The 27,999-nt window shown below is 39.5% G+C and overlaps 2 protein-coding genes across 4 annotated transcripts; both read right to left on the reverse strand.

The window, feature by feature from the left end:
- Positions 1-609: 609 nt before the first annotated feature.
- On the reverse strand, positions 610-10,245 carry atxn1l (ataxin 1-like). Its single transcript, XM_074667017.1, has 3 exons — positions 10,133-10,245; positions 7,853-9,036; positions 610-6,778 (listed from the first exon to the last, which is right to left on the reverse strand). The coding sequence occupies exons 2-3, from the start codon at positions 8,912-8,914 to the stop codon at positions 5,354-5,356; spliced, it is 2,487 nt and encodes an 828-aa protein (XP_074523118.1). The 5' UTR covers positions 8,915-9,036; positions 10,133-10,245; the 3' UTR covers positions 610-5,353.
- Positions 10,246-11,550: 1,305 nt separating this feature from the next.
- Positions 11,551-27,998, reverse strand: mtmr10 (myotubularin related protein 10). Of its 3 annotated transcripts, XR_012598107.1 has the most exons (17): positions 27,458-27,998; positions 25,865-25,925; positions 22,624-22,760; positions 22,098-22,170; positions 21,273-21,415; positions 19,320-19,413; positions 19,047-19,194; positions 18,266-18,353; positions 17,909-17,997; positions 17,647-17,777; positions 17,465-17,534; positions 16,650-16,720; positions 16,241-16,413; positions 15,973-16,143; positions 15,587-15,769; positions 12,608-14,548; positions 11,551-12,484 (listed from the first exon to the last, which is right to left on the reverse strand). XR_012598107.1 is itself a non-coding variant. In XM_074666940.1 (16 exons), exons 1-16 carry the CDS (start codon positions 27,512-27,514, stop codon positions 13,934-13,936), a joined length of 2,301 nt encoding a protein of 766 aa, XP_074523041.1. In that variant the 5' UTR covers positions 27,515-27,998; the 3' UTR covers positions 11,553-13,933. The 3 variants fall into 3 exon arrangements, 2 of the variants coding, with proteins under 2 accessions (XP_074523041.1, XP_074523040.1); XM_074666940.1 differs by having other exon boundaries at positions 11,553-14,545; XM_074666939.1 differs by having other exon boundaries at positions 11,553-14,548.
- Between the last annotated feature and the right edge of the window lies 1 nt (position 27,999).

The following is a 27,999-nucleotide window of genomic DNA, read 5'->3' on the forward strand; positions in this document are numbered from 1 at the left end:
ATGATAATTTGTTACATGGCAGTGTTGAAAATTATGATGACCCAGTACACATTTCATATTCCAGATCTTAGTATCCAGAATATTGCCAGGATCTGGATCGTACTCTGACATCTGTCAGAAATTACCATGACCTTGTCTTGTATTGTTTTGCAAAGCAATCCTACCATTTATCGTGGAGTTTTATACACATATGGTGAAAATGGCCCTATCTCACAATGATAAAGAACCCTTTAAAAAAATCCTGGATCCAGACGGTGATCCGGATCACCTCCAATATTGAATCACTTCTTTCCAATCCCATCTTAAACATTTCCTGAAAATTTCATCAAGATCCGTTCGTTACTTTTTGAGTTCTTTTGACAAACTCTCACAAGAACATAATCTCCTTGGTGGAGAAGAATGAGCAGCCTTTTACAATGCCATACACTTAATGGCACATCAATGTTAAAAAAAAAACGTTCAATTTAAAGCCATTATTAGCCCTTTAAATATTTGATCCTCTGACTTTGATGAAACTGAAGAAACACAGAACACACATTGGATAATAGTTTATATTTATATTTGTATATATATATATTTATATATATTATATTGTGTTTACTTAACAAACATGATAAATGCAATGTCTCCAAGTTAGCTGTAACAATAAAAAATACAATATCTTTGTGTCCTTAAAGTACATAGAATTAAAACAGCAAAACAAAAAAACGAAACAAAAAATGAAAAAGAAAACAAAAACGCCCTAAGTAGTTCACAGAGAGGTACAAATATACAGTACAAATCTATTTTATCCAAAAAACGGTACAAATAAGAATGCAACAAAATAGAGATATTAATGCTTTGTTAAAGTCAGGTAGGTGTAGGGTATTCTAAGGGAGCACTTTCGGTCGACAACTCTAAGGCTTCTGATAAAGATCAATACATATTGGTACGGCCATACGATATTAAAACTCACTATACAAAGTCCATACAACCTGGATTATACTTGAGGATTGAATGTTACATTTACATCATTGCATATATTTTGCAGATTTAGGCATGTTTAAAAAAAAGACGCTGTTTTTTTGTTTCCTTTCTAAAAGTGTTTCACTTCACATAAAAAGCAGTGTCACTTTGTGCCAAAAAAGTATGTTAAATCTGAAAATACGCAGACATCTTTAAAACTTTAAACCGTTCTCATTCTCCTGATTTAGAATGACATCAGCAACACCAAAACCGTCTTAAGCTCACCCTTTGGATCAAACAACAGGAAGAAGTTGACACATAAAAAAACCACTGTCAACGTCACAAAACAAACCATCACTTTACTCTGAATGGAAAGCTATCTGATTGATGCAGCTTGTCCCGTCTCCATTTTAAACCTACTCTCTGTTGTCCAGAGACTGCTGGATAAAGCAAAACACACCAAACACAATCCATTAATGCAAAAGAAAAAAAAACTACTGATTTTGTGCAACAATAATATAACAACCAATGTGTGCGTGTCTGGCTGTCTTTGTGTGTGGGCTTAATGGACTGCCCTCTGTTGCAGACACTCTTGGCATTGCCTTGTAAAAAGTGCAGAGAAGAGCTTCCATTTACTTCACGTCCACACATTGGAAAAACAGTTATTTAAAAGGTAAGTACAAGAAGAAAAACTGTATCTAAACTGTAACGGAATATATCTGGAAAAAAAAAAGGGAGACGTAATGACAAAGTTGCTGTCATGGCTGATTTGCTCTTGTACAGCCAAAAAAGTGAACACCAAGTCTACCAGAAGCATTACTCCATTAATTCACACACTGTACAAAGCAGAATTTAAGGCATTATTGACAAGCATCATAAAAGCCATCTATACAAAAAAGAAAAAAATACATCTATCTACAGACACACACAACCTGCGATTCCTCCATGATTCTGTGTGCTTTAACATGTTGAAACTCTTCAATTTACCAACAGTATTCATTAAAAACAACACTTGTAAAAGGAGGGCGTTTAGTGCAATTACTTACAGCAACAGACTATCAGTGATGTGAAGAGGGTTCACTGTACATCTTTGTGGTAAATTTCCTGTTAAACATGGCAGCACTCACTGCTCAGAGCAGAGGGCAGAGACTAAAACAGGCTCATGGTAGCACGGGATGGTCGTTGCAGTGAGAATGAACAGGAGGTAAAGTCACAGGTGGCACTGCTTGCACCATGTAAAGCCCGAGTGCATGTTGACCTAATATGCAACGCTGAAGTAGCTTAGGGATAAGGACAAAAAAAAAAACAGGACAAACGTATCAAAAACTGATTGACACTCATCTTGAGTGATTTGGCTTTGAATTTGTGCCATCATTAGAAAGATGAAGTCAGCAGGGGGGGTCCTAAGGAGGAATGGGACAGTGGGGCAAAGACTACAAAGTTAAACTTAGAAAAAAAAAAATACTGGTGTGTTTCCTATTAAAACAATCCTATTATCAGACATCACTGTAAAAAATGACTGCATCAGCCAACCTGCCCTGGAGCTGTACTTAAGACATAGAAGTTACAATACTGTGAGTTTACTGCATAGAAAACGCCAAGACTACACCAAATGTTCTCAAGAAATATGCATATTGCTTACAGCATTGAAAATATAATGCATCGTGAGCTTTTTTGCAGCAGGGTGTGTTCATGCGTGGAGTAAAATTGTCTTTTTTGAGGCGCTGTCCAAAAATAAAATATTTTAAAGGATGGATTCACAGTTTTCCCAAGTCTGTCTTAAAACCACACAAATTCATAAATTGCTTTGATTGTAAAGCTGAAGTTTTTACCAGACATAAACTTTGTGATACAGTCTAACTGAGCCTAGTATTATTCAAACCGCTGTGACAATGACAACAGGGAATAAATAAGCAGAGAATTTTACTCTTAAGGGACAAATGACATCTAACCAAAAGGGCTAATTGTGTATGTCAGCTGCAGCTTCATGTAAGCTTTAAGCACTGAAGTGCACAGAGATTCTGTCCCATTCTGTCTCACTAGCTTTGCATAAGGGGAGAACTACACAGCTTGTATGGAAAGAGGATTAATGATTAAATTATAAATAACTTTTCATGGGGGTGTTAGAGCCTTATTTAAGAGAGACTTGGAAAAAAATGTGAATCTCCCTCCTTCAAGCTGCTCATAATGGCATAAGCAGAGGATGAGAGCTGCCTGGGCCCAACTCAGCAAGCTCTATCCGACTGTATACCAGGAGGCCAATGAGGGACCAATCCCAGTGCCTGTTGTACAACATCAACGCACAAACCAAACGCAGAATTGACATGCATGTAAATAACTTTCTGAGCATATCCATGCTCAGAAACACATCAGGTGACACATGAAACGATTCAATGTTTTCCCAGAGCTCAGTCCGCGGATTCATGACAAGAATAAAGAAATGTGGTAGAAAGTGATGTGCACTTTCGAATGGGAATGTCTGCGTGAGGAATGCCTTCTGATTATAAACCTCTAAATGGTTCTATGCATGGTCTAATTGCACTTTTAAGGTTCACCCTTTTGGATTATTTTGGATTTCAGGGACAGAGATAAACATCTGTCATGAGGAGGAAACTGCAGCATTCATCTTGGCTAATTTGTAAACAGAGTTAAAAATGCAAGTCAGTTTTTTCTCTCTCTCACTAAAAAACACCAACGACAATTCTTCAAACATATTCCCTTCATTAAAAAAGACATCTACTACTATTGTGATTCCTATAAACAAGGTCAGTGTGAAGTCAATGAGTGACATTTTCTATGTGCAATACGAGACAATCATAAGATTCACTGGAGAAAGCAGATCCAAGTACAAAAGCCAAGGACTTAATAAACAAAAGACAGAACAGAAGACCAAAACTGATAAGTATTAAAGTTAAGCCTTTCTTGGAGATGCACTTGAATAAATTCCATGTGAGATAAAATATCATCAGTGAGCAGATTAATCTTCAATGGATTCTTGAGAAATCTGTTGAATGCATGCTTTGCTTTTATAGAAATACTGACGTTTTAAAGAAAAGGAACATAAAAAGAGCGCATCACCTCTCAATCACCTCTGGATTTCAAGAAGATGGGGTTTCACACTTCTGATGACGAGATTAAAAAAAATAAGCCCAAGATGAGTTTCCTTGGGGAGGACAGTACAGCGATCTGCTGTAAAAAACAACAACTATTGCTTTCATTTAACTGAGCAAACTCATATTTTCTCTCCAAGGCCCCCAACACTCTTGTAGGCAAAAAATGGCTTGTTGCCAGTGAAGTGACGGGATAACATGTCTCTGGCTCATTCCCACAGGTGGCTTTGGTGATGACCAGCCACTGCTGCCTCCTCCGTCGATCACACTCTTTAAAATTGCATCAATAGTCACCAGACTGGTTGGGAAAGCTTTGAGGTAAAGTGAGGAGGAGGAGGGGAAATAAGTCTCAAAAACTGACATGAAATAATGGAAATCCTCACTGATGATACAGGAATGCAACATGTCTCTAGTTGTCATAGACAAAAAAATCTTCTTTTGTTCTGCAGCATTTAAGCACGCAGTAAGAGAGCATGATGATGCTTCACAGGAGAAGTATGTTTTTCTAACTGATTGCTAAAAAGACAGACTGATTGATTTTCACTATTCCGATTGTAAGACAAGCGGGACATGCACGCATGGCCTGAGAGAGCATCCTGGTCTTTGAAGAGAAAGAGGATCTCTGCTGACAAAAGAGGTCTCACACTCCTGCTGGAGAGCCATATTGTAACATACACTGACTGTTGGCATCAACAGCGCCAGGAGCTGCTGAAGTCAGCAACTGATCTGTTTTTTTTTTCCTTTTTTTCTTTTGTTTTTTTGGAGGAGGGCAGGATCTTAGGAACAGAGAGGATAAACGATTGAGGGCTGTAATCTTTTAAATACATCAGGACCTGCAGAGATTTGGTAGCTTTGCTGTGCTTAAAGCACATTTGTCATTTTGTGTCTTTCAAAAAGAGATTGATCACACAGGAAGCAAGAGTTTTCCGAACGCGATGGTCACTTCTTGGCATGGGAATGAGGAAGTGGCCACACAGGAGGGAGAAATAGAGATGCAGTGTATGAGGACTAATGTAGGATTTTTAACAGCTACATACTTTCTTCTCAGCTCTTCATGTCCCTGTCATACCTCAGCTGGCTGGGAAAGCACAGCCTTGTTTCCTTTGGCTAAGTGACAACCAAACCAAACTACAACTTCTCTCCAGATAGACACAGATCTTACGCTTTTTTACATTTTAGGTGTGCAAAATCTCAAACATTCTGAGGCTACATTCGCACTCTGTTTTTCCTCTTTCTCTCCTTGTCAGACTCATTCTTACTTGTGGCAGTCTCTTTTGTAGTTGCTACCAAATTTGATGCTACTTCCCTGCATTAGAGCGCCCCTCAATGGACAGTTTGACCTCCTGGGGGATGAAAGAGGGCCTTGTGTGGCTGGAGGTGCTTATTTGAGGGCGTTGCCCTTCGTCTCCCTTCATACTGTATCTTTGGAGGGCAGGTGAGGACCAGCGCCTCTGAGAAGCACCTAGCGAGGCCTGCATTGCTGCCAACCCTCCCCCTGCAAAAGCAGAGCCCTCTGTGTGCAAGTGGAAACTGCTTTGGCTCCGCGGATGCTCTGCTGAGGTCCTACTGGTTCTGATGGGGGACTCAGTGTTTCCGACAACACCAAAATGTGTCGCTTCCTCCTTATCCAACACATCTTTGTCTCCCTCCCTCTGTCTTTCTCGATGGATACGGTCTAGCCTGAAATGAGATGAAGGTCTTGATTGCTGAGGGGCTGGTGGACCCATGAGCTGGTGACCAGGTCCTGCTGCAGCGCTGTTTTTACTCAAAGTCCTGGGAAGGCTCTGCTGTTGTTGTGAATGATGGTGTTGTGTTTGTTTCTGCTGCTGTGGCTGAAACTGCTGCTGCAGAGTGATGGACACACACACATCTCCCACTTGAAGATGATGGCAGGCCAGGCCGTAGAGCTGGACGGTTCGTTCAGGGCTGCAGGACGACCAGCCCTGGCCGAACACAAAGAAGGGGTGCTCTGGGGGCACATCGATGGTAACTTTGCTCTGCTGCTCCCCCACAGTAAAGTGGAGCGACACGAGACCTGGTCTCTGCTGGCTGGCACGGATATCCACCACCATGCTGGAGTCAATCTTAAGCCCTCCACTCACTTCGGCGCTACGCACAAAGTCCTGAGTTTGCAGGTCCTCCACACGCTTCAGTTCTCCTGTGGCCAGCTGGATGATGGCTCCTTTCATGAAGTGTGACGGGTTGCAGGAAGCTGGGGTGGGAGCGAGGCTTGAAGCTAAGGCCTGAGTAACATCTGCTGCAGACTGGACAGGAGGCTGGGGCTGCTGAGCTGGGGTCTGATCTGCTCTTTCAGGGAGGCACACTCTGGCTGAAGAATCAGAGGCTTTAAAGCTTGGGTTAGAGGAGGCCATGGTGGTGGAGGCATGGCTGGCTAATGGATCATTAGCCTGTGCTGGATAGTGTTGCTGTGCCTGTTGGGGCTGATGCTGCAAGTGATACTCCAGGGGAATAAGGACCGGTTGTCCATTGGCCAGCATGACAGCGTGGCCTGGTTGCCCTGTTTGAGACTGGAGACTGGACACCCTTGGGTCATTGTAAGTAAGAGGCTGGGCTGTGTATGCAGTCCGGCCTGTGCTCTCCCCATGGACATCTCTGGCTCTTTGGGCACCCTGAGAGAGGTTCAATGGTGCAAAGGAAACCTCTTTCCTCACTCCACCTCCACTTTGGCTGGAAGAGGACAAACGGCCAACTACCTGCTGCACCTGGAGGTGGATTGAAAAAAGTGTAAGACAATCTTAAACTTTCAATAAATGCACTTTTTGTGTATTTTTTCATTTTTTCCTTTTCCAATTCCCTACAAGATTCAAATGTTTTCCTGGTAGACGGAAATAACAGAAATAAAACAGGTACGTTGGATAGATCTGTGACACTACAGAAATAAATACTTTTGACCATTACATTACTCAAGGTTTAAACTAACATGACATGCCTCTATGTTGCAGACTGAAAACTGTACGTGGACCATCATTAAGTTAAAAACCTGACATCAGCTGCCCAACAAAATTAAATTTTTAAAATACAGCCATTTGATTTAAAAACTACAAAAAGACAATCACCAGTATTCAAAATGTTAAAACTATAACTGTTTAAAAACACAGCAAAGTTAAATGAACGAAACAAATACTCATCTAAAACTGTTTTAACACCACACAAGCCATGAAAAAGTGTTATATTACAACATTCCTAGTAGGGAGGTATGATACCACGTTTTTTCACACTGATAACAGTACGAGTACTCCCTCTGGAGTATTCAGTGATACCATATTTATCAAACATAAAATTTTAATTAACAGTGACAGATCATTTTGAACAAAGGCAACACATTGTCTCTGCCATTAGGTCCAAAATAAACAAACTACTCACTCTGTATTTACAATTTGTTTTTAATAAATTAACTAAAGTGCAAAATAAAACAACTCGCAGAGTATTTGTGATTTTTTTTAATAAACGGAAATGCAAAATAAAACAGTTTAACTGTTAAATTGCCCTGATTAATTTGTGTTGTCTGGACAGGACCTGACACCGGTTGCCGTGATGTGACACCACAGCAGTGAAATAAAACGACTGGCCAGAAGGACTTATTTGCCGAAAGATTTTTTTTTATCGCCTGCAGGGATTAGCAGCCTTCACGAGTACCGATACCTTGAAAAAAGGCTGGTATTGGCCCGATACCCAAACCAGTACTCACCCATCCCTAATTTCTAGATATGTTGCTTGGCAGTGCTGTGATTAATAAAAAACATAAGTAGAATAACAAAGCCATCAGTGTGGCTTACCTCCAGGTCACTGTCTGGAGTGCTGCGCTGGCCAGGTGAACTCCTCTCCTCCAGTCGTCTGTTCTGCAGACCTCGGTCTTGGCCCTGCTCCTGCACTGCAGAGCTGGATGCCACCTGCAGCAGACGGGAATGCCTAGCAGTGTAGGCTGAATCCAGCACAACGACCTCCCTGGATCCCTGCTCTTTATCGCCACCATTCATCTCAGCCTCATTCTCCTGCTGGGCACTGTGGGGGTCTCTGGAGGCCATGGCAGCCCTGGCTCCCTGAGGGTGATAGAAGATCGGCATCCCTCGCGAGCTGACCTCTGTTGTGGGCAGGACCCCTACAGTGCCAAGGTGCTGCTGGGCAGCTTGCTCTGAAGGCAGCATCAGCGGGACACCGCTGGGTGCTGCAACTTTGGCAAAGGTATGAGCAGCTACCTGGGCCTGGGGAGGTGGGGAAACAACACCTTCCTGTATGACAGATGGATATGGAACAAGATGGGACACAGCGTGGGGCTGAGAAATGGTGCCTGAGGGAGAGATTAATGACCCTGGTACAAAGCCAGGGGGGAGGGCGTATGGTACTGTTGCATAGGGGGAACTAACAAACTGGAGTGAGGAATGGGGGATCTGGGCATATCCAAGTGGAGGAAAGGGAAGGCCTGGGTGCTGCAGGAGAGGCGAGTGTACGGTGTAGGCTGGAGAGATGTGACTCAAAACTGGGTGCAGACTTGTAGGCGATGGAAGTGCCACTTTGTAGAGCATACTGTACTGGTCAACAGACACTGCTGGTATGCCATCAGAATTATCCACTCCATAATGAAGCCCTGGCTGAGCTCGCAGCCACTCAGCAGATGGAGTCCCTCCCTGAGCGTCACTGTTGGCCACAGAGTTCTGGATGGAAACCACCTCATCTTCTCCAGCACCAGCACCACTTCCACCTCCACTGCCACTTCCTCCTCCTCCTCCGGCTGCAGCCCCACTTCCGCCTGTCCCTCCAGCTCCACTGCTGTTACTAACTAGCAGGTCTCTCTTCTTGGGAGGCAGACACTCCTGGTTGCGCTCCTGAGCTTGCTTCATTGCAATCCTCTGACCAAGCTGGTATCTTTACTGTACTGCACAGGGACTGAAACTTGCAAGCAAGTCAGCCCGCACAGAAACCAGTTCTGAAAACACCTGGTTCACCTCATCTACTGATTCACCTGGGGGAAAAAAATTGCATTAAATTCAGCAGTAGAGTAATACTACATTAGTAATACATTCTTGAAACCAGGGCACGCCCACTTATTCTCCTTACAGAAGTACAGGGTCTTAAAAATATATATTGATTCTTATTTAGGAGACAGTACCAGCTACATGGTTTGACTTAAGTAAACCAGCAGGTGCACGTAAGACAGAATGAAACATTGCCTACATAAAAAGAGTTCATGTGACACCATCATTAGATTGAAATTATTCAGCAAAAATGCATTATTGGCATCTACAAATACTCAAACTTATAAACAAAAAATAACAAGCATTCCTGACAACTAATACCCTCAGCATTACCTCAGTTTATTTATTTATTTATTTTTTTTTCTTTGTTTTTTTTGCACAAGTTAGGTAATTGTGTTCTTAGATGTTTACTCAGGGTTGGGGTGTAAAGTCTGTCATGCTCAAGCATAAGTAAACAAGCATAGCATCTTGAGATAACAAGAACTTAAGTTCTTGGACTTTACCCAATACGCTGGTTAAGTTATTTTTAATAATTGTACAGAGGGAGCTCTTTTTCTTTAAAGTTCAGTCCATGATCCCGGCTCCAATGTTTTCATCTTCTTGTCAACGTTGAAGTAAACTTAGTAGATCTGCCTTTTTAATTACATTATGTTAAAATAACAATTCAACACTAGGTGGTTAAACTTGGTTTTAATAATCAGTCCCCTACTCGGAGTTTTCATCCACTCACAGTCACTCTACAGCTCTCAGTAACACTGTTTACCGTTAGCTAGTCGCTGACTTGGCTAAAGTTAGCCAGCAAATTGGAGTAATCGTTTTCCCGTAGATGCAGTAAAGTGACCGCATGATTCTTTGTACACCAATATTGGGACTAGAGAATAGATAAACCTATCAAGTTCAGTCTGGCATGATAATTTATCACTGTAATTTCCCACTGGGCAGCAGCCCAACGTTTTCTGTTAGCTAGCTGAAGGGCTAACACAGCAACAACTCGCTAATTGAACTGAATCAACTCAAGCTCGGCTAACATCTGCAGAACGGCTACCAAATGTGTCGCTGCTGCGCTTCGCATTGCAGACTTACCTCCAAATGTCATCGCGAACGGGCTTTTCTAGAAACAAAAGTTGATATGCAAAGAGACAATTGAAGAAATCAGGGCTAGGGAATCGAACCCATTTCGAAGGCCAGCAGAGGCGCTCACCAATGACGTCATCGCTTCATTCAATTTCCTGTTATTTTTTCTTGGTCAAACCAGCGGATATATCAAAGTTTGAAACATCTCACACGTTCACTAAAATAAGCTAGCGACATTTGAACAGCATGTAATCTTAAATAAGTTTTTTTCTACAAATATGTAACTGCAAGCCAAATCCCACCCCAAGTATCACTTTTATTGAAAATTCCGGTCTAATACTATACAATATAATAGTATTCACGAAGATAATTCATCTCTCAATGAGCAGCTCTAAACCCTCACAAAAATGCCATTCAGTTTTAACCATATGGTATTTTTTTTTATGCGCTTAGGAGAAAATGGCATTTTTTACACAGGAGGTGGAGCTAGAGTTGTGTATTCCAAGGCAATTTTAGTGTACAACAGCGTCTGAGGTGAGCTGCAGCTCATTACATACTCCAGCTCCAAACCATGTTAAGAACAGCAAGGAATTTTCTGAAATGCATAGATGTTATCAATGAAAGTATTCCAGGGCCCCAGTAAAAGACTGAAGGGACATTTTTGCTGTGAATACAGCAATGCATTCACAGTGCATGATCTTCTGTGTGAAAATTCTTTATCATTCCTCTGCTTTTTCTTCTTCTTCAGCCCATTTTTTTCAGCCACTAAAACTCTACTAACTCCACTAAAATTTTAACTGATTCAAACCATTTAAACTTCAAAAAAGTTAGCTCATTCAGGACAGGTGTACCATGACTTTTCAGAGATATTTCACTTTTTTTTTTACGATTATGGTCCCATGGATGCAGAATCTTTGGAATTTCACCTCAGGACACACACACACACACACACACACACACACACACACACACACGTGCACGCGCACGCACTCAATTATATATATAATTGAAAACATTTTTCTTATGCCCTGAGAAGACGAAAACACATTTAAGCGGAAAATCTAGACACTAACTGTTGTGAAGTCCCACAATAGGAACTATTGCATTTAGGAGACCACTTTGCTCCAGAAGGTTAAGGGATTAAATGTTGTAGAAGATTTTGTGCAAAAAAAACAAAAAAAAAACGAATTATACAAATGATGAATACATGTCTTAATTCTTCATGTATACTTCCAAAATGTATTGTAAATGTGAGTATGAATATCATCGGGTAAGCTGTCCTTGGAAACATGAGCTAAACCCTTATAAAGTATCCCTTATCATTTCAAAAGTGTTTTGAATATAACTGGCCTCAAATAAACTCTGAGAGCTTCTGTTCAAAATGTGTTTTCATGAGCCTTAAGCCACTAAAACAAAAGCCAGAACACACATTCATTTGAAATTAATGTAATGATTAGTTAATGGTACACAATTGAGCCTCATTTTCTGTTAGGAAAAGCAGCTTCAGTGCAGAACCTCTGAATTAAACTAGTCAAAACTTGAATAAATCAACAGTTTTAGAAAATCAATGAGTCAACAGGTTCAGAAAATGGTTATAAAAATGGTCTATCTTCCCAAAAAGGCACAGGAGATGTTCAGAAAATGCATCCCTCTTGAGAACATTTGCATAAATACATACATCTGCTGATAACAAAAATCAAACTGTGTCACAGTGGAAGCACGGTCATCATGCAATTACAGCAGAGTGCAACGTTGGTAATTAGTGGAAACAAAAGCATATAAATATCTCTCCAGAAAATATATCATGGGTAAACGTTATTTAGTACCATAATTCAAAAATATTAATTGCAAGATTTCAAGCATATACAGTATTTATATTTGCCAAAATTATATTCATCAACCACCTTTCCACAAACTATCTTTTGTATTGAGTAAAATGTGCAACTAATAGCATTTGAGAGCAGATTCTGCCCTCACACAATGAACATCTATACCAGAACACACCTGAACTAGTTATTGAAGTTATTGCTAAGGAATCAAGAGTTCATCTATTATAAAAAAATGTTTCTAGCATCTAGCATTCAATGATACACACTCTTGAATGACAGGACAGACATGATTCTGTCCAGTGGTGTTACATTAAAAACTGAACAGGGCTTCCTAATAAATGCCAAACTGTTATTTTAAGACACTACTACACAGCGCTTGTTGCTCCCCAGTTAAAAAGAGGCACTAGATTACTGATCCATTTCCCCTGAAGTATCTCAAACCACTCCCTAGCTTAGCAGGTGAGAAACTCTGCTTGCATAGTTCTGAGGGTGTTGAAATGCCAGAATATTTGCAGCACTCTCTAAATTTTGGCTTGCAAAAATGAAGATTTTAATAAAAATCTGTCTTTATGCAAGCTTAAGGGTCTGACTGAAAGCAGAGTACCTCTTACTACTCATTTCTATCACATTCTTCTCCTAAACGGAGTAGAATTACCTAGAAAAAACAAAACAAATAAAATGGCATTAATGTAATATGTGGTGTCACAGCGACAGTTTGTGTACAATAGTTTCTAAAGTTAATGTGTTAGTTTTCTTGCATTCTCTTCTCCCGGTATAATGACGGTTGATTCCTTTTTTTCTCTTTGTGGTGTGTGCTATCCAAACATTTCACTTTGTCTCTGTGTACTGCTTTGAAACTGCGTCACTTGTCATTCACCCAGCATGGTCCAGTTTACTGGATCATAGTTGAAGAAAATGAGTCCACTGTACTAAACTGGAGAGTGTTAAGTCAAAGCCCTTATCTGTCCCTTTGCTTTCATCTAAATAGCCATTCAGCGTCCAAAAAGCTGAACCGCTTCTCCTCAGTGCCTTACCAGAAGGCCTCCACAAAGTTTTATAAAACGCTTCAAAAGAAAGAGGAAATATCTACCACAGTTTCAAGCCCTCAAAGCTCCACTTCTACAAAGAAGTATTGCCTGCTTTATGAGAAGTAAGACCCTGAATCAAACTATTTGCTACTTACAGTGAAACCCCAACACAACCATTAAAAATGGGCACCTGAAGCAAATAGCAGTAAGTTTGTGCAAAGACAAAAAAGACAGAAAGAAATGCCTCATTACATTCAGCCAGGCCGGTTCCTATTTGTTTTTTTCCACATAAAATATATGCGTTATATGTGTTATTTTCTCTTCCTCTTTCTGAAATCAAAAATAGATTATATATTAACTTCAAATTACGTTTCCTGGAAAGTATAACCAAACAGAGTTTGTGAAATTCAGTGTTAGTTGAAATGCATCATTAATGCTGCATCAAAAAATGGGCATTCATAAAATCTGATCGATACTTTTGGGATGATTTCTTGCATCCCTTTTACAGCGAAGTCTGTGAAACAGTTACGTTTTAAATGTGTGGAGTGAGCGTAGGTAAATCTTTTAGAGAGAGCTGTCAACTTTATCTTAATGCACAAAAAGATATTTTAATCTGGAAAAGCTGAAGTAGATAAGAAAATACATCTATAATAAAATGCAGTAAGTATATTTCACAGTCAGAGGAGACCTCACAGTAAGAACTCACTGGCCGGTAAAAACTGTAATAAAGGATTCAGTCCTATCAATAAATCCAATTTTATAATGACCTCAGATTTTGATGCAGCATAAATGGTTCAAATTCTAGCTTATAACTTATTAATAATCAGAAGTCCAGGATTACATTTATTCCTTTCTGATATTTCAGAAAGAGATCATAGAAAATAAGATGGTTAATTCTTACACAAACCTCTACTGAGCTAAAAAAAAAAAAAAAAAGGCAGTCCTTGAGCCCCTCAGACAGAATCATTAGCAAGAGTCTCTGTTGAGAGCCAGATCCTTGCACCATTCAGAAATTTGCTAATAGGAGTCCCGTGGATACCCCGGCGACACAGGTTTCCCATTGGGGAGAAGGGAAATGAGGAGGTGAGGAAATCTGGTGGTGTTGGGGGGTTCTGTGGAGAGCTGGCCTTAAAATACATCCTCCTCTGGTCTGAAAGAGGTCCACTCGGGCTGGGGAGGGGAGTACCACCTGGACTGGGTCCCTTATACCGCCTGAGCTGGCTCTGCAGAATCTCAATTTCATCCACCAGTTGGGAGAGCTTGTGGTAGGTGGTGCTGGGGCCTCCTTTGGGAATGCAGACTTCAGGGACCCAGCGTAGGAAGAAGAGCTTCCAAAGAGCCATGTGTGATGGCATGAAGAGAGGGATCAGGATGCCCTGCTGGTCAGCAGGTCGAGAGAACCAGTCCCTGAAAAAGCGCTCTGATGGGCTTTCATCTTTCACCAGAGAAAAATCAGGCCTCAGCTCGGTCAGCAGAGAGCCTCTTCGGGGCAATGTGTCCTCTCCACTTCTCAGTCCGTTGCGAACAGAAGCAGACTGCCCTCGCAATGTGGAACTGTAGGGTTTCTGCTGGGGGAGAGAAAGAGTAAGACAAGATTATCACCAGACTGACGTAACAGTGACCACCTTTTTTGTCTCCTTCTTTACCTTTGCTATCAAATCTGAGTAATTCTGAGACCTAAAATTTTACAAGACATACTGGAAAAGGAGTTACAGGAAGTTATTGAGGAATTATTTTAACTGTGGATCAAATCTGCTGGAGAAATAAAACTACAGGCTTGCCATAAAATCTCAACAGAACTGCTGCTTCTGTGAACTGTTCATTTTAAACTTACTCCATTACAATATGAACCTATTTAGGCAAAAAGCACCAGAGCCGTCTTACTCAGGTCACTGAAAGGTGAAGGAAAGATTTTGGAAGTAAAAAAGTTGTACAATATATCAATTCATTACTGCTAGATAGTTTATAAATACCATCAAAATAAGATTCAAAGCCCAAACAAAAATTACTTTTTTTTTTACTGCAAAACAGGAAATGTAAAAAGCAAACATATCTGGGACTACACCAGAGGTCTGCAACCTTTACTATCAAAGGAGCCAATTTCGCCTCATCTCACCTGGATTAAAACCATTCTGGAGCCACAAAATCTACTTTACCTTCACAATAAAGACAGTCCAGTGTACAGAATTCTATACATAGTCAAAATATTTTGAATAATTATCTAAACAAGAAGTTTTTTTAATTCATGAAACTGTACAAAAGAACTTGAATAAGGATAAAACATGTTGATAGTGTTGTTCAACTCATCATTTCTTGTTGTATGCTAATGTCTTGCCACATATCAAGCATGCATATTTAGTCAGAGAGGTGGCAGGCTTTATTGTAAGATGTGATGCATATTTAGTTGAACAAAATATTAAAGCATGATTTTATTTAAGTGTCTGTTAATCATCAACACCCTCTGTAAGAATAATAATTCTTTATTTTAATAATATTTTTTAAGTTACAAGGAGCTACTGCAAAGGAGTCAAGGAGCTGTATGAGGCTCCAGAGCTGCAGGTTGCAGACCCCTGCAGTAGATCTATACACCAGTAAAGCTAAGGTACCTTTGTGCGTCTGAAGGTTTTCACTTCCCCATTTTGCACACAGGCAGCTCCTTTGCCTACATACATAGGGTTGTTGAAGAGAGTCTGGTCTTTTGTGGAGAACTGCTGTGCCCAGTCCCAAACAGGAGGGAAAAACGTGGCTGGGTCTTCTCCTTGGGGGATGGCTTTATTCTTGGCAAAATCCTGCACAGTAAACGCAAAGTTATTCATTGTGTTCTGTGATGCTCTGTAAACAATGTTAAACAGAGCACACTATGAAGAGAATGACAATACATGCAGGTGAAGAAAAATGACATACTCAAATACGATTATTTTCTTCATCCATACAGAGGTTACTTTACTGACATAGGCAATTCTTTGATTTTATTAAATAAATCAATGATTACCATTAAGTGCTTGGCGCGCTGTTTGGGAGAGTTAAAAAGAAAAGTACTGAAGAGAGGAATCCACATGCTGTCACCAAGTACAGTCAGATAGGTCTCTGTGAACTCAAACGCTGCTGGGTACTGGTTCATCATCTGCCACACACAGTCCAGGAACAGCACGAACAGTGGGGACTTGAATTAGAGAACAAGAGAGAAAGAAAGGAAATGTATGAGTGTGTTGGTGAATCTGTTTGGTCTGGGACCAAATTATTTACTGTCAGATAATTACCTCCTCTTTCTCATTCTTCTTTAAGTGGTTGCATCTGTCTAAGAAGCGATGGCCAGCCATCACCCACTCCTTCTGCACCAAACTCTGAAAGCCAACAGTGCTACGATAATGAGGGTCCAACATGAGCTGCACGAGGGAGGACACCACACAGTTCAGGTCTCTGTCTTCTTCCTCTGTGCAGATGTAAAACAGGGAAAACCAAACTTAAAGCTGTTCTATGGAAGCAACATATTCCAGGATAGTTTGACTGTGACTTGGCAAACATTCCACTTTGCCAACATTATTATTGATGTACGTAAAGCCAAAATTTTAAAAATTGAGTTTTTTTTTCCATGTGACTAATTGGCTCAAAACTAAGGGGACCTGACCTTGTAAATCCAATGAGGACAACTTTCAATAAGAGCTTTACCTTGAAGAATAACTGAGGCATTCTTTCCCTCCAGGTGGAACACGATCTCAGCTGAGTGTTTCAAGAAAGCTCTACAAACAAAAAGAAGAATTTTAACCGACTCTGAAAAACATGAAGCACCATTTTTACCTATTATAAGTTTAACACTCATACACTTTTGCAGTCTACCATTAAACTGACCGCATTGGGAAGATAAAACTTAAACTTTCTGAATGTTTCAAGACTACAAGGAACCTCATTTGGAATTGTTTTAGGCAGCTCCTGACACAACAAGACAACTCACACACAAGTATAACAGTTTTCAGATGAAAAATCCTGACTTGCTCTCATTCACAAGTTAAAAAAATCACTCAGTAGCTGTATTCACTTGTGAAAAATGCCCAACATTTTTGGATGAGCTGCATGTGTGAATGAAAACTTCCATAATCATATGACACTGGCTTGGTAGCACCAGTAACTGGCATTGAAAATACTTTTATAGAAGTAATCAATCTTCTCACTGATAATCTTGTTTTACACTCTTATCATAGGTGGATTTCCATAGCTAACATTTTCAATGTACATTCCAAAATATTAGCCGTCAGGGAAATAAATTAGCCATAAGGGAAAAGTATCTTAAAAGAATAAGATATAGCTTTATAAAAATAAACACCTGCCATATTAATACACAGTTCATGAAGGTATGTTATAGTTAAGATGGAAAACAGGGTGAAAAAATATAGTTAGACTTGAAAAGACATTTTTATTTTGCTTTACAAAATACCTTGGGAGTTTACAAAAAACTTTTATGTAAAGTGTCATGGTAGTTTTCATACCTGACGTACTCCAGCCATCGCGAGTTTTCAACAGCTGTAAGCCACCTCTCCTCAGACTCCTCAAAAGGATCTGCACAACATCAAAACAGTAAAACACATAAAACCACACACAACAACAGTATGTAAAGAAATACCTGTTGTCATTTTTTAATGTTTATGCTACAACCTGGTATTATACTCACCCATGACACAGATCTGCCTGATTCTTACGAAGGCACTCTGAATGTCCAAGATGTTGGGCAGACACTTGTCCAGATCCAACCTGACGACTTCACTGCGCTGTGGGTGGCTTTTTGTGATGGCAGTGAAAATCCTGTCAAAGGATGAATGAAGATGGCAGAGCAGGTGATGTTTAAAAGACCCAAACATCTCAGCAACATATTACTTGGTGAATGGTTATTACATCAGTGAAGAATCTGAATGGTGTAAAGGAGTTTTCTGTACCTCTGATCAATCTTCCTCTGTTGTACTGGATCACTTATGCTGGCCATGCGAATGAGGGCACTTCCATTTGAGTGATTCCAGCACCAATGCTACAAAAATATTTATTTACAATGAGTAAAATAATCAGTCTTCAATAATAAAAAAAGATGCTCCGGTCATTCTTGTTGTATACTAGTTGGGAATTTAAGATTTTTTTTTTTATTAAATTTGATTTTATCATTCTCTAAATTGGCAAGATAAAAGCAAAGTAGGCCCAAAAACAGAAGCTGAACTGAGACAGAGTGAATGAAAAGTAATTCTTCGTAAAAGTTAACAAAATCATAAATTTTACAGAGACATCAAAGCACAAGTACTCACAGGCATGCGGCTGTCATGGAGGTATATAGAGTACTGCTTCAGATCCTGATCAGCCAGAGAAACTGGAACCACTATATACTCTGGAAGACTAAAAAGAAGAATTAACAAAGGTTAGTGTCACACAGGGGATCAAAAACAGTACAATACAATTCAAAATAATACTCAACTATTACACCCAATTCATATCTAAACTATAAGAAATTGATATCCTTAAGCAGCAAATTATACAAACTTAAGTTCCTTTTGAATTGTAAAATGCATCAATAATTAAAAAATCATATCATGTTCACATACAATAAAATTGGAATAAAAGCACCCAAAGCCTTGTTTTTTTCTGAAGGTTTAAATACCTAAGAAAAGTATATCATGGAAAGTAGTTTTTAATTTGAAATGAATGTGTGTAGAATGAAGGGCACACGTTTTGTAAGCAGTGTGGTTCAAGCTGCTTCTTATGTAATTATGAGTCTTTTCTCAAATTCCACACAAACTATGGCCCGGTTCTGAAATCCACCATGATGTCACCACCACCAGATCCAGATGAATAGAGCACATTGTAGCAAAAAGACTTGCATGTCACACTGAGACATTCAAAAAGCTTTTTCCAACAGTCACTCGTGAAGTGTGTAAAGTGTAAATATGCTGTCTTGCCAAAGCATACCAGGTTTGGTGAAGGGTGAAATTCAGAGCGTCCGTAACAACTGAGGAAAGCTGAAGGAGCTACAGACACTCTTTACCAATGACGCACATCATACATTGACTTCAACAAACAAGAGCTGAAAACCTTTGTGAGATGGCATAACCCTCATTGACGGAGCACACCCTCCACTCCAACGCTCCCGTTCTCTTGATTTCTCGATCCCAGTCTGAAGGACGGTCAAAATGTGGGGTCTGTAACCCACCTCGAGGAGTGGAACCATTGACTCTCCCTTCTAGAAATGCAAACATATTAAGAAATGACTATTATTATTGTTATCATGAGGGATTTATCCGCTAAGATTATGTGTATGTAAAGAGAAAAGGTTCAAATTCAATGAAAACAGCATTCTTTACGTACCTTTTGTTTCATGGTATCGTCGGCCTTGATACTCAAAGCCAAATAGCAAGTGAAGGTCTGCTGGATGAGAGTAGTGAGCAATAGCAAGGCAAACCTAGAATCAAAGGATATGGCCTGCTTAATGGTGTTCTCAATCAAATACCATCAATTTGGATTTGTTTTCCATGTTAAGTTTCACAGATAGACATCAAACAAACATGGGGTTCTCTTTACTCATAGCAAAGAACACAAGTGCATTGCATTAGGATGATGGTGGATTACAAAGGGAGGATGCAGTCCCTCAATGGTGAAGTGTACAGTGCCTTAGTGACATGGACCTCTAACCAGGACAAGACCAAACCATCTCTGTCAGGGTCAGCAAAGTGAACCCACTAACACTAACACTAACTAGCGGTACAAGAAGCCAAAACAAGTTTGTGCACTAGTGGGAAGGGTTAACATTGGAGTGCAATTAAATGCTGAGTAATGTTCTTTAACAGTAAAAACACCAGGACAAGTGAATCCTGGAAAAGCAAATGTTTAACTGGCAGCCTGTTGCGCAGGGTTTTCAGGACTAGATTGTGGCTGTCTGTGGCTCCACTGGAGTTGCACAAAGCAGTCCATTCAGTGGTAGAGCTGTGAATAACACAGGAGAACAGAGAAAAAGTGTGTATGTGTGGAGACATGGCTGCTCCCAACTCTGTAATTTCCTATGGCAAAGTAAGCTATTATAGACTGGCCCAATTCCCCATGTCACAGAGAGAAAAAAGGACTTAGCCCTGTTTAAGCTTCATGCTGTAATTACATACATGGTGTCCATAAATAAACTCACAAGAAGTGAGGGCATAGACTTTTTTTCTGTTTAAGAGTCCTATAAACCATCTACCTTTCATTTTCTGCTGTAAGCAGAAGAGTGCATACAACAAAGCAGACTTAATAAATAAAGTAGCTATGGCAAAAATACTCTGTTCAATCAAGTACTATTCTGCAAGGCTGGCAGCCAAATGTGCTCCAGGTATGTACTTTGGAGCTTCAAACCTCTACACAAAATTGGTCCCAGATGACATGGTATGAGATCAAACATTAAACTGCGTACACTCACACTCACATACATTTCTGTGCACACTGTAAAGAGACATACAGCAGTCTGTCTGAACTGGGTGATGTAGTGAAGCTGCAGGGGGGCAGAGAGACCCTGTGGACCTTTTTCAAATACACATCAGTTTTCAGAACTCAAACAGCAACACACCACAATGTTTCAGACACAGCATCTGATATTGCACAGTGCGTGAGAGTGTTAGAGGTTCCTTTTTTCTAGTTTTAGCAGTGTACTGTCAAATGCTTCTTATTGAGCTGTCAAAAAAATATCTCTTAGTCTGATATTTTTACTTTTTTACCTTTTCAATCTCCAATGTCAAAAATATTTTGAAAGCAGTGGTTAGCTTAAAAAAAGCCTACTAGTTGGTAGTTGCCACTAAAGGCTGATTCTTAAAAGGGAAATTCCTGTTTTGCCACCTTTAATTCCTTGGTGCACAAACTCTTGAAAACACCATTAGTTATCTAAAAAAATCAAAACTGATAATTTTGCTCATCCCTTCAATTGTATCCTTGTTTTAACAGAGCTCTTCTCCAAATAATGAAACTTCTGTCGATCCAATGTCGGAGTGCAGGAGATGAGTCAGAGTCAGCTGTCAGTTGTTTCTACAATCAGGATCATTCTCTATTTCCTTTGCCATCAATAAGCATTGTTCTCACTTTCTCCTTGTCGTTGTTTGGCAACTGGCCACTGAAAAATTAGTCATTTCTGTTCAGATTTGCTGAGAAAGGGGGTCATAGGGCTGAAACCGAGGATGTGTTCTGAGTGTGTGTGTTTGTGCAGAGATCTCACACAGTCAATGAAACGCTTGACTAGCATCGACTAAAAGTAAAATGATCTAAAAAAAGGGAACTTATGTGAAATTTAGTGACACTCACCTTTTTGGCACTCTCAGGCCCAGCCTCGTCAAAGCAGAACCGAATGATACGCAGGTCTTTACAGTACAGAATGAGCTCTGTAGGGTTGAACTTCAGCTTTTGGTTTGAACCCAAAACTTTCTTCTTCCCCTTGGTATCATTAACTGAGAGGGAAAAAGATATGTGATTTGAAAATATCCAGAAACGCAGATGACAGATCTCTGACACTTAATGACCCTTGACCTGAGCTAAACCTAAGCTTTACAGCTGATGTTTGAATCCCTGCTGTAAACTGAGTTTTGTATCATCCCAATATAATGTTGTCTTTAGTCATCTCGTTCAAACAGTTCAAAAACAAGCAGGCTTAAACAAAGCCTCGTGCTTCATCCCTACATCACAAAAAACCTTCCTCTGGGCAGTTACCCTTGCAGTGTCAGCTATCAACAGCAATGAGATATATAAACAAGGCTAATCCCTGCCTGGCTGCACTGCCTCTAATCACTGGGTTAGCTGTGACATCACTTGTTATCAGACTGCTGATCAGAGTAGAACAACAAAAGGATCCCAGTCTCCCAGGCTGTCAAAGCTTAAAAGGGGGCTGATCCAACTTTACATGTGATTGTAGATCAATTGAGTAAAATAACAGCATTAAAATGCAAGCAGGTTGTTTTTGAGAGGATCAACTGATTATTCGATGTGGAAATAAATATTTATGCTCTGAATGGGTTTTCACTTTTAGAGGAAAAATAGCTGCCTTTACAAAAGAAATCATACAGAATGCTTTAACACAAGGAAAAAAAAGGTTTGCTCCGAGTTTTATGTTACAAATGTTGGAGGCAGATGTACCTGTTACTACTTGCTCCAGACAGGTCAGAGGGATGTCATGCTCTCCCAGCAGGAGATGTGACAATTTAGATTTCTGTAGGGGAGAAAAGCAAACAAAGAATGTGTGTGACACCCTGTAGATATTATGTTACACATATAACTCACTGAAACATGTCTACAAATACTGGTGGGGAGGTTGAGTTTAGCAGCTAAGGCTGAGCAATGATCAAGTTCCATTTTGTTATTATGGCAACAGTCAGCCACGTAGCTGGAAATGACGTCTGCTCTTTCACTTCTTGTGCGATATCAGTGACAATGTAACACAGGAAAGTGCACAAGTTTTCCTTCCTCTTTGCCAGATGCACGGTCCGCAAACATGGCTATGAAAAAAACAACTTTTAAAGGTTTTCGGCATTACGCTGCTTGCACTGTGAGATTCAATATGAAGTGAATATGTTTGACAGGTGTCTGTATTTTTATCCAGTACTAAAAATGGCAGCATATTTCAAAACCACCAGTTTGGCTACAATAAAGTCTGGATAGATACCTGCTTTGTAGGGGCATCTTGAGGGATGAAGGAGACCTTAAAGTTGGTGCATATCAACTTTCCCCAAAGGTCATCCTGGCTACTTTCAGCACTGATGCATTTCCTCACGAAGTTCACCTCATTAACAACGATCTCCCCTGGTGAAAAACAAATGAAAGAAAGAAAAACATTTGTTTTTGTCATCCTCACTGTGTGTTTTCTCATGTTTACAATGCAGGTATTACACAAAGGCAAGTTCAAAAAGATAAAAATCACTTGGCTTGAGACAGCCTTTCAGAGGACACCAGCACTTAACTTTCTGCACCATTTTCTGTACAAAAAAAATCAAAACAAGAGAACAAAAACATATCATTTAAAAAAACATTGTCTTTGAATAATTAGTGTAGTTTTGTGTAATTTATTACTATTTTTTATGAAATGTTTTCTTGTCCTTTGTACTTCTATCATAAACAGGTTTTACTACAACAACTTGTCTGACTGCAACGTCTAGTACAGTGTGAAATCATGTAGACAGGAAAGAATGACTAAAATATTTCTTAATCTTCTGAGGCCATGCTGGAAGCACAACTCTTTCTTTTTTAACTTGAACCCAAATACCCAGCTTAAAACAAGAATTTCAACACAGTGTCTATAATTCCCTATAATATATTTCTCTTTAGATTTTATCCAGTGTGAAAACAAGCAGAGGGCAGAAGTCACTTAAGCAAGATGTAGGTGGGGCACTTACCCCATATGGTTATGTTTTATGCAAGTCTTATCCCATTTTAATTTATCTTTAGGTTTATAAGGCGGCCTACATGTACTATACATTTTTACAAGCAACATGACCCTCGGTTACTCAACTAACAAGAATGCAGTTATAAAAGTTGCCCAGGGATTTTAAAAGGTGAGAAGTGGGACAGCAGGGTGGAGTCCTGCTGACAGTCACATCAAAGAAGTGCCACAAAACACCACATGGCAAGTGTACGTTCAGTTCAAAATAAGTAAGCAGGTCATAAAACCAGAGAGTGTCATGGATTTTTTTAAAAAATGGTTAAGGGGATAGGGTGCGCAAAAGTTGCTTTCTTAGAAGCTGGATGTTAAATTTTAGCATGTCCGACTTGACCTACATAATCACAATCCACAACAGCAGGTCAGGGTTTTTTTGTTTTTTTTAGGTTTTCACTGGAATCATAAAACCAAGCTAACAAATTATATAACAATTATTGCTTAAGACTTCTCTTATTAAAACTTCTCTTATACTAACTCCAAATATGACAAAACAGAACACAAAGAGTGTGCTGAGCCACACCCTTATAAATCCAAAAGTTAGCGACTCGGACCTGAACCTGAATGAATCATTAATATGAGAGCTTTGTGGTTGCTGCTCTGATACATAAAACAGCTACTCTTAACACCTCAATGCTATAATTGGACAGTATAAACTGATGAGCACAGCTTGAGAGAAATTAAAGTTACACATTAAATGATAAAATACTGAAAGAGTTGGTTGTGTAAAAGTATAACTTCCTGACCTAAAGGTGTAAACACCAAGCACAGAGAGGAACTTTGCTGTGCTCTTGCCTAATTTGTTTCTAGGGAGATGTTACCAAGTCCCCATAAGAGGTTAGACCAATATAATGTTTAGGGATGAGTACTTTTCACATGTGAAGGGATACGGTACCGATGCCCGGCCGGTACCTGGCAATTTGAATCGGGACTCACCGGTACTGTACTTTTGTGTGTTAATGTGGTAATAAATTTTAATTTGTTTCACAATGAAAACTCAAAGTTTTTTGATTTAACATATTTATTCTTCAGTATATAAGCTTGCAATGCTGTGTTCATGTCCAGCATGGAAAATTGCCTACTCTTCCACTCCCTCACAGTCACAAGGATGCGTTTAGGTACCTAAAGATGGTACAGTTTGATATTACATGAATCAGTACTACAGATAGAATACCTATACCAGAGTACCTATAAAAGTACCTTATTCAGTACCTATCCCTAATAATGTTAATTCAAAAAAGGAAAAAATTAAAATAAATAAAAAATAAAAAACAAGCACCTGCGCTCTGGGCCTTATTGATAAAAGTCAAGCTGCTGAAAAAAAAAATATATATATATATATTTTTTTAAATGTGGTCACCATTTTTTCTATCCTCATACAACAAAATAAGTCTCATCCCTACAGCTAACAGGCTTACAGCTATTATCCTGAATCAGAGACTGGATGAGGTTACAGGTGTAAAGGAAGTATTAAATTCATCAGCATCAGTCTAATATTTGGAAGCACTTGTGTTAGCTTTGTTTGAAACAGGATGACACATGTTTGCAGAGCAGAGAAGCTTGTCAGACCAGTTTGATTAGACACTACTCCATATAAATCAAAACGGGATGAGTTATCATCTAAATCCACAGAACAAGCTGGTTTTAGTCTTTAAAGTAAATATCAATGTGCTGACAGGGCATAGCAGGCAAATGAATTCCTGTTTTGTTTTGTTTTTTTTTTGTTTTTTTTTTGCAAAACTCTCTCAGTACATCAGCAAGGTTGACTGTTTAGCACCTCAGATCATTTCCAGATCTCAAATTTTAGTGTAAATGACATTGACTCATGTTTACAAGTTGTTTTAATCAGTCTTCTTTTTCTATTGTGATGAGCTAGCTACTAATTTAGTCAAACACCATCCAAAGGAAGTTTTGATTTAGTCCAATAATTTAGTTGTTTTCTAATGCACTTTAGAGTGCTATTAATGGCTAAAACACAAAAATTAAAGTTTATTCAGTTTAATTTGATTTACTTTTTTTATTAGTTTGTTTGACAGGGACCATGCAAAACAAAAAGCTGTTAATCATTTGTGGTCCCTGGGCAGGAAGATGTAAAAGAACATACAAGCATTTCAAACAATACTCAACAAGAATCCATCACTAATTACAACAAATTTAAAATTTCAGTTCATTATCTCTAGTTTGATGCATTCAGAGGATTAATTTAGTGATCACATGATTGTTTTTTCTTGAGCCATAATTCTAGCTTACTTTTAATGTAAACAGTCTCCTTGGTTTGGGGGTAACAAATCAACAGCCACTACAGGCCTGAAGAAGTCTCTGTGCACTCAGTGATTAGCATAACTTACTTTATGTTGTTCACACTCATACAACTTGACACAAATTATCTTGTTCTTTAAAAGATCAATTTATGGGTACTAAAGTTCCGTTTTTTTTTTGCTTCCTGTGGAAATGATACTCAAATCAAGCTTACCTTGAAGTAACGTGGGCTCCAATTTCTTAATAGGCTGTTCAATAGTTTTCTTCACATCAGTCTGGAGAAAAAGCAAAATGCATGGTGTCATACAACTGTTGTCTAGCAGAACACAGAATGAAATATAACTTGCATCTACATGTTGGGAGGACAAAATAGGAGACTTGTTATAGGACTTGCAAATTCCTACCACACCTAAGATCCAGCCATGGCCACCATGAAACCTTGCTGAACACCATCACAGCTGTTAGGATGTGTATGGCCGACTATTATAAACATTTTAAATATGCAGCAAGCAATGATAACCTCGGATGCTATTTAAAAATCTAGAGGGAACCAAAGATGCACACCTGTCAACTTACGCTATTAATACAGTATCCCAAATGCAGCTGATCCCTGGCTGCAGATACAGTAACTGCCTGGAAGTGTTTTGAGAGTCATGTGTTTTCTCTTGTTGGCTTTACTGCAGCAGTGAATGAATGACTATGAGGTTAGAGGGCAGACTTTCATCTTTAAGGGAGGCATGAGGTCAAAAGTCTTTATAATACTTGTATTATTCATTAAAAAAAAGCCACAGTTTCTACAAAGATCATGTGATAGAGGTGTGAATATCCGAAAAAATAAAACCAGACATTGGCTTTATTGGTCAAAAGAAGCCCATAGGTGTATATTAAAAACAGTCTGCACTTATTTTGTTACATAAGTTAGGACTGAAGTTCTGCATCCCCTTTATTCACACAACATCAAAACTGAATAAGGGGAATACCACTGAGCAGTGTCACAGTTCAATAATTGTCTTGTCCACAGTTCAGACCTGTTTATCTGGGTCAACAGCATCATTGATACTCCCTTGTAAATTTGTAATCATGATGGTGTCTGTAGTCCATTTAATTCCAGGCGCATTTATGTGGGCACACACTGTGTGTGGGTTACCAGGTTATTGTCATTCACAATTTAAGTATTCCAGCAATTAACATGAACAGAATATGTCTATGACAGTGTGATGGAGGTTATTGATTTCACTAAGTAAAAATGCTATCTAGTTAGAAACCTCTGACATTAATCTTGACCCTGGACGGACAGACGCTGTTCTTGTTTGGGTTATTGTCTGTAAGAGCAAACTCTGACTTTGTTTAGATGTATGCATGTACCTGGAAGCCCAGGTAAGGCATCTATTTGGACCAAGGACGCCACACCAGGTTTCACCTCTTAAACAAAATATGAGCAAAGAGAACAAGTGTGCCTCGCTAACACAGTGATATTCTCCTTTACAGAGTATAAAGACGCAAATGCAACCTGGATCACTTGCTTTAGCATGTCTCTTGAAGCAATGCACCTTGAAAGTTTAATAGTCAAACTTGACCTCGATGTCTGATGAGTTGCAGCAGTAAAACCAAAAGAGAAATCAATATTTGAAGGCTTTATGTTGGTTTCTATTGACCTCTCTTTTCTCGCAATCTTGACCATTCGTCAAATATCATCTCCCTTCCGCGACACCGAAGTCACAATCGTTCAATACATTTTTGAAACTGTGTCCTAGTAATCTATATAGCTTGTGGATTTTCTTTCAATTGGGAACAAGTTTATACATACCTGTGCAGGGGGGAGATAGCACTTGAAGGTTGGTTTCATCTGTTTGACAGAAAACATTGTTTATGTCCGCCCTCTCGGTAACGTTTCAAAACGGGCGCCTGACAAGTAAACGCTCTCCTTCTGCCAGTTGGGAAAAAAAAGCTCACAATAAAGTTTGTGCTGAGTGTATCCAACTCCTCCGTGTGCTAAATATTCATCGAGACAGACTAGGCCAGTGACGAGACTGCTCCATTTCGATGAGCAGTCAGGCAGCAGTTTTCTTTGCTGGTTGAAAAAGTTGACAGAAGTTAGCGTTGAGACGTCGGCGTCAGCTCGGCTAGCTAGCTAGCATAAAGTCCACCATGACGTTTATCGATGTCGTAAAAAACGAGTAATATAACTTCGATACGTCCTTCGTGAGCCTACATGTTCTCTCCACCTGTTACCGTGTTTGTCTCCCCCAGTTACTTCCTGAAAGTCCAACAAATTCAGCCAAACGTAATACCTGCTGCTATGAAGGACTTAACGGCCATGTTTATAAAGAGCCGAGGTCCCGCCCTACT

The sequence above is a fragment of the Halichoeres trimaculatus genome, unplaced genomic scaffold, assembly GCF_033239565.1.
Source record: "Halichoeres trimaculatus isolate MK-OKI-2021-1 unplaced genomic scaffold, fHalTri1.1 fHalTri1_scaffold_3, whole genome shotgun sequence".
Lineage (NCBI taxonomy): Eukaryota > Metazoa > Chordata > Actinopteri > Labriformes > Labridae > Halichoeres > Halichoeres trimaculatus.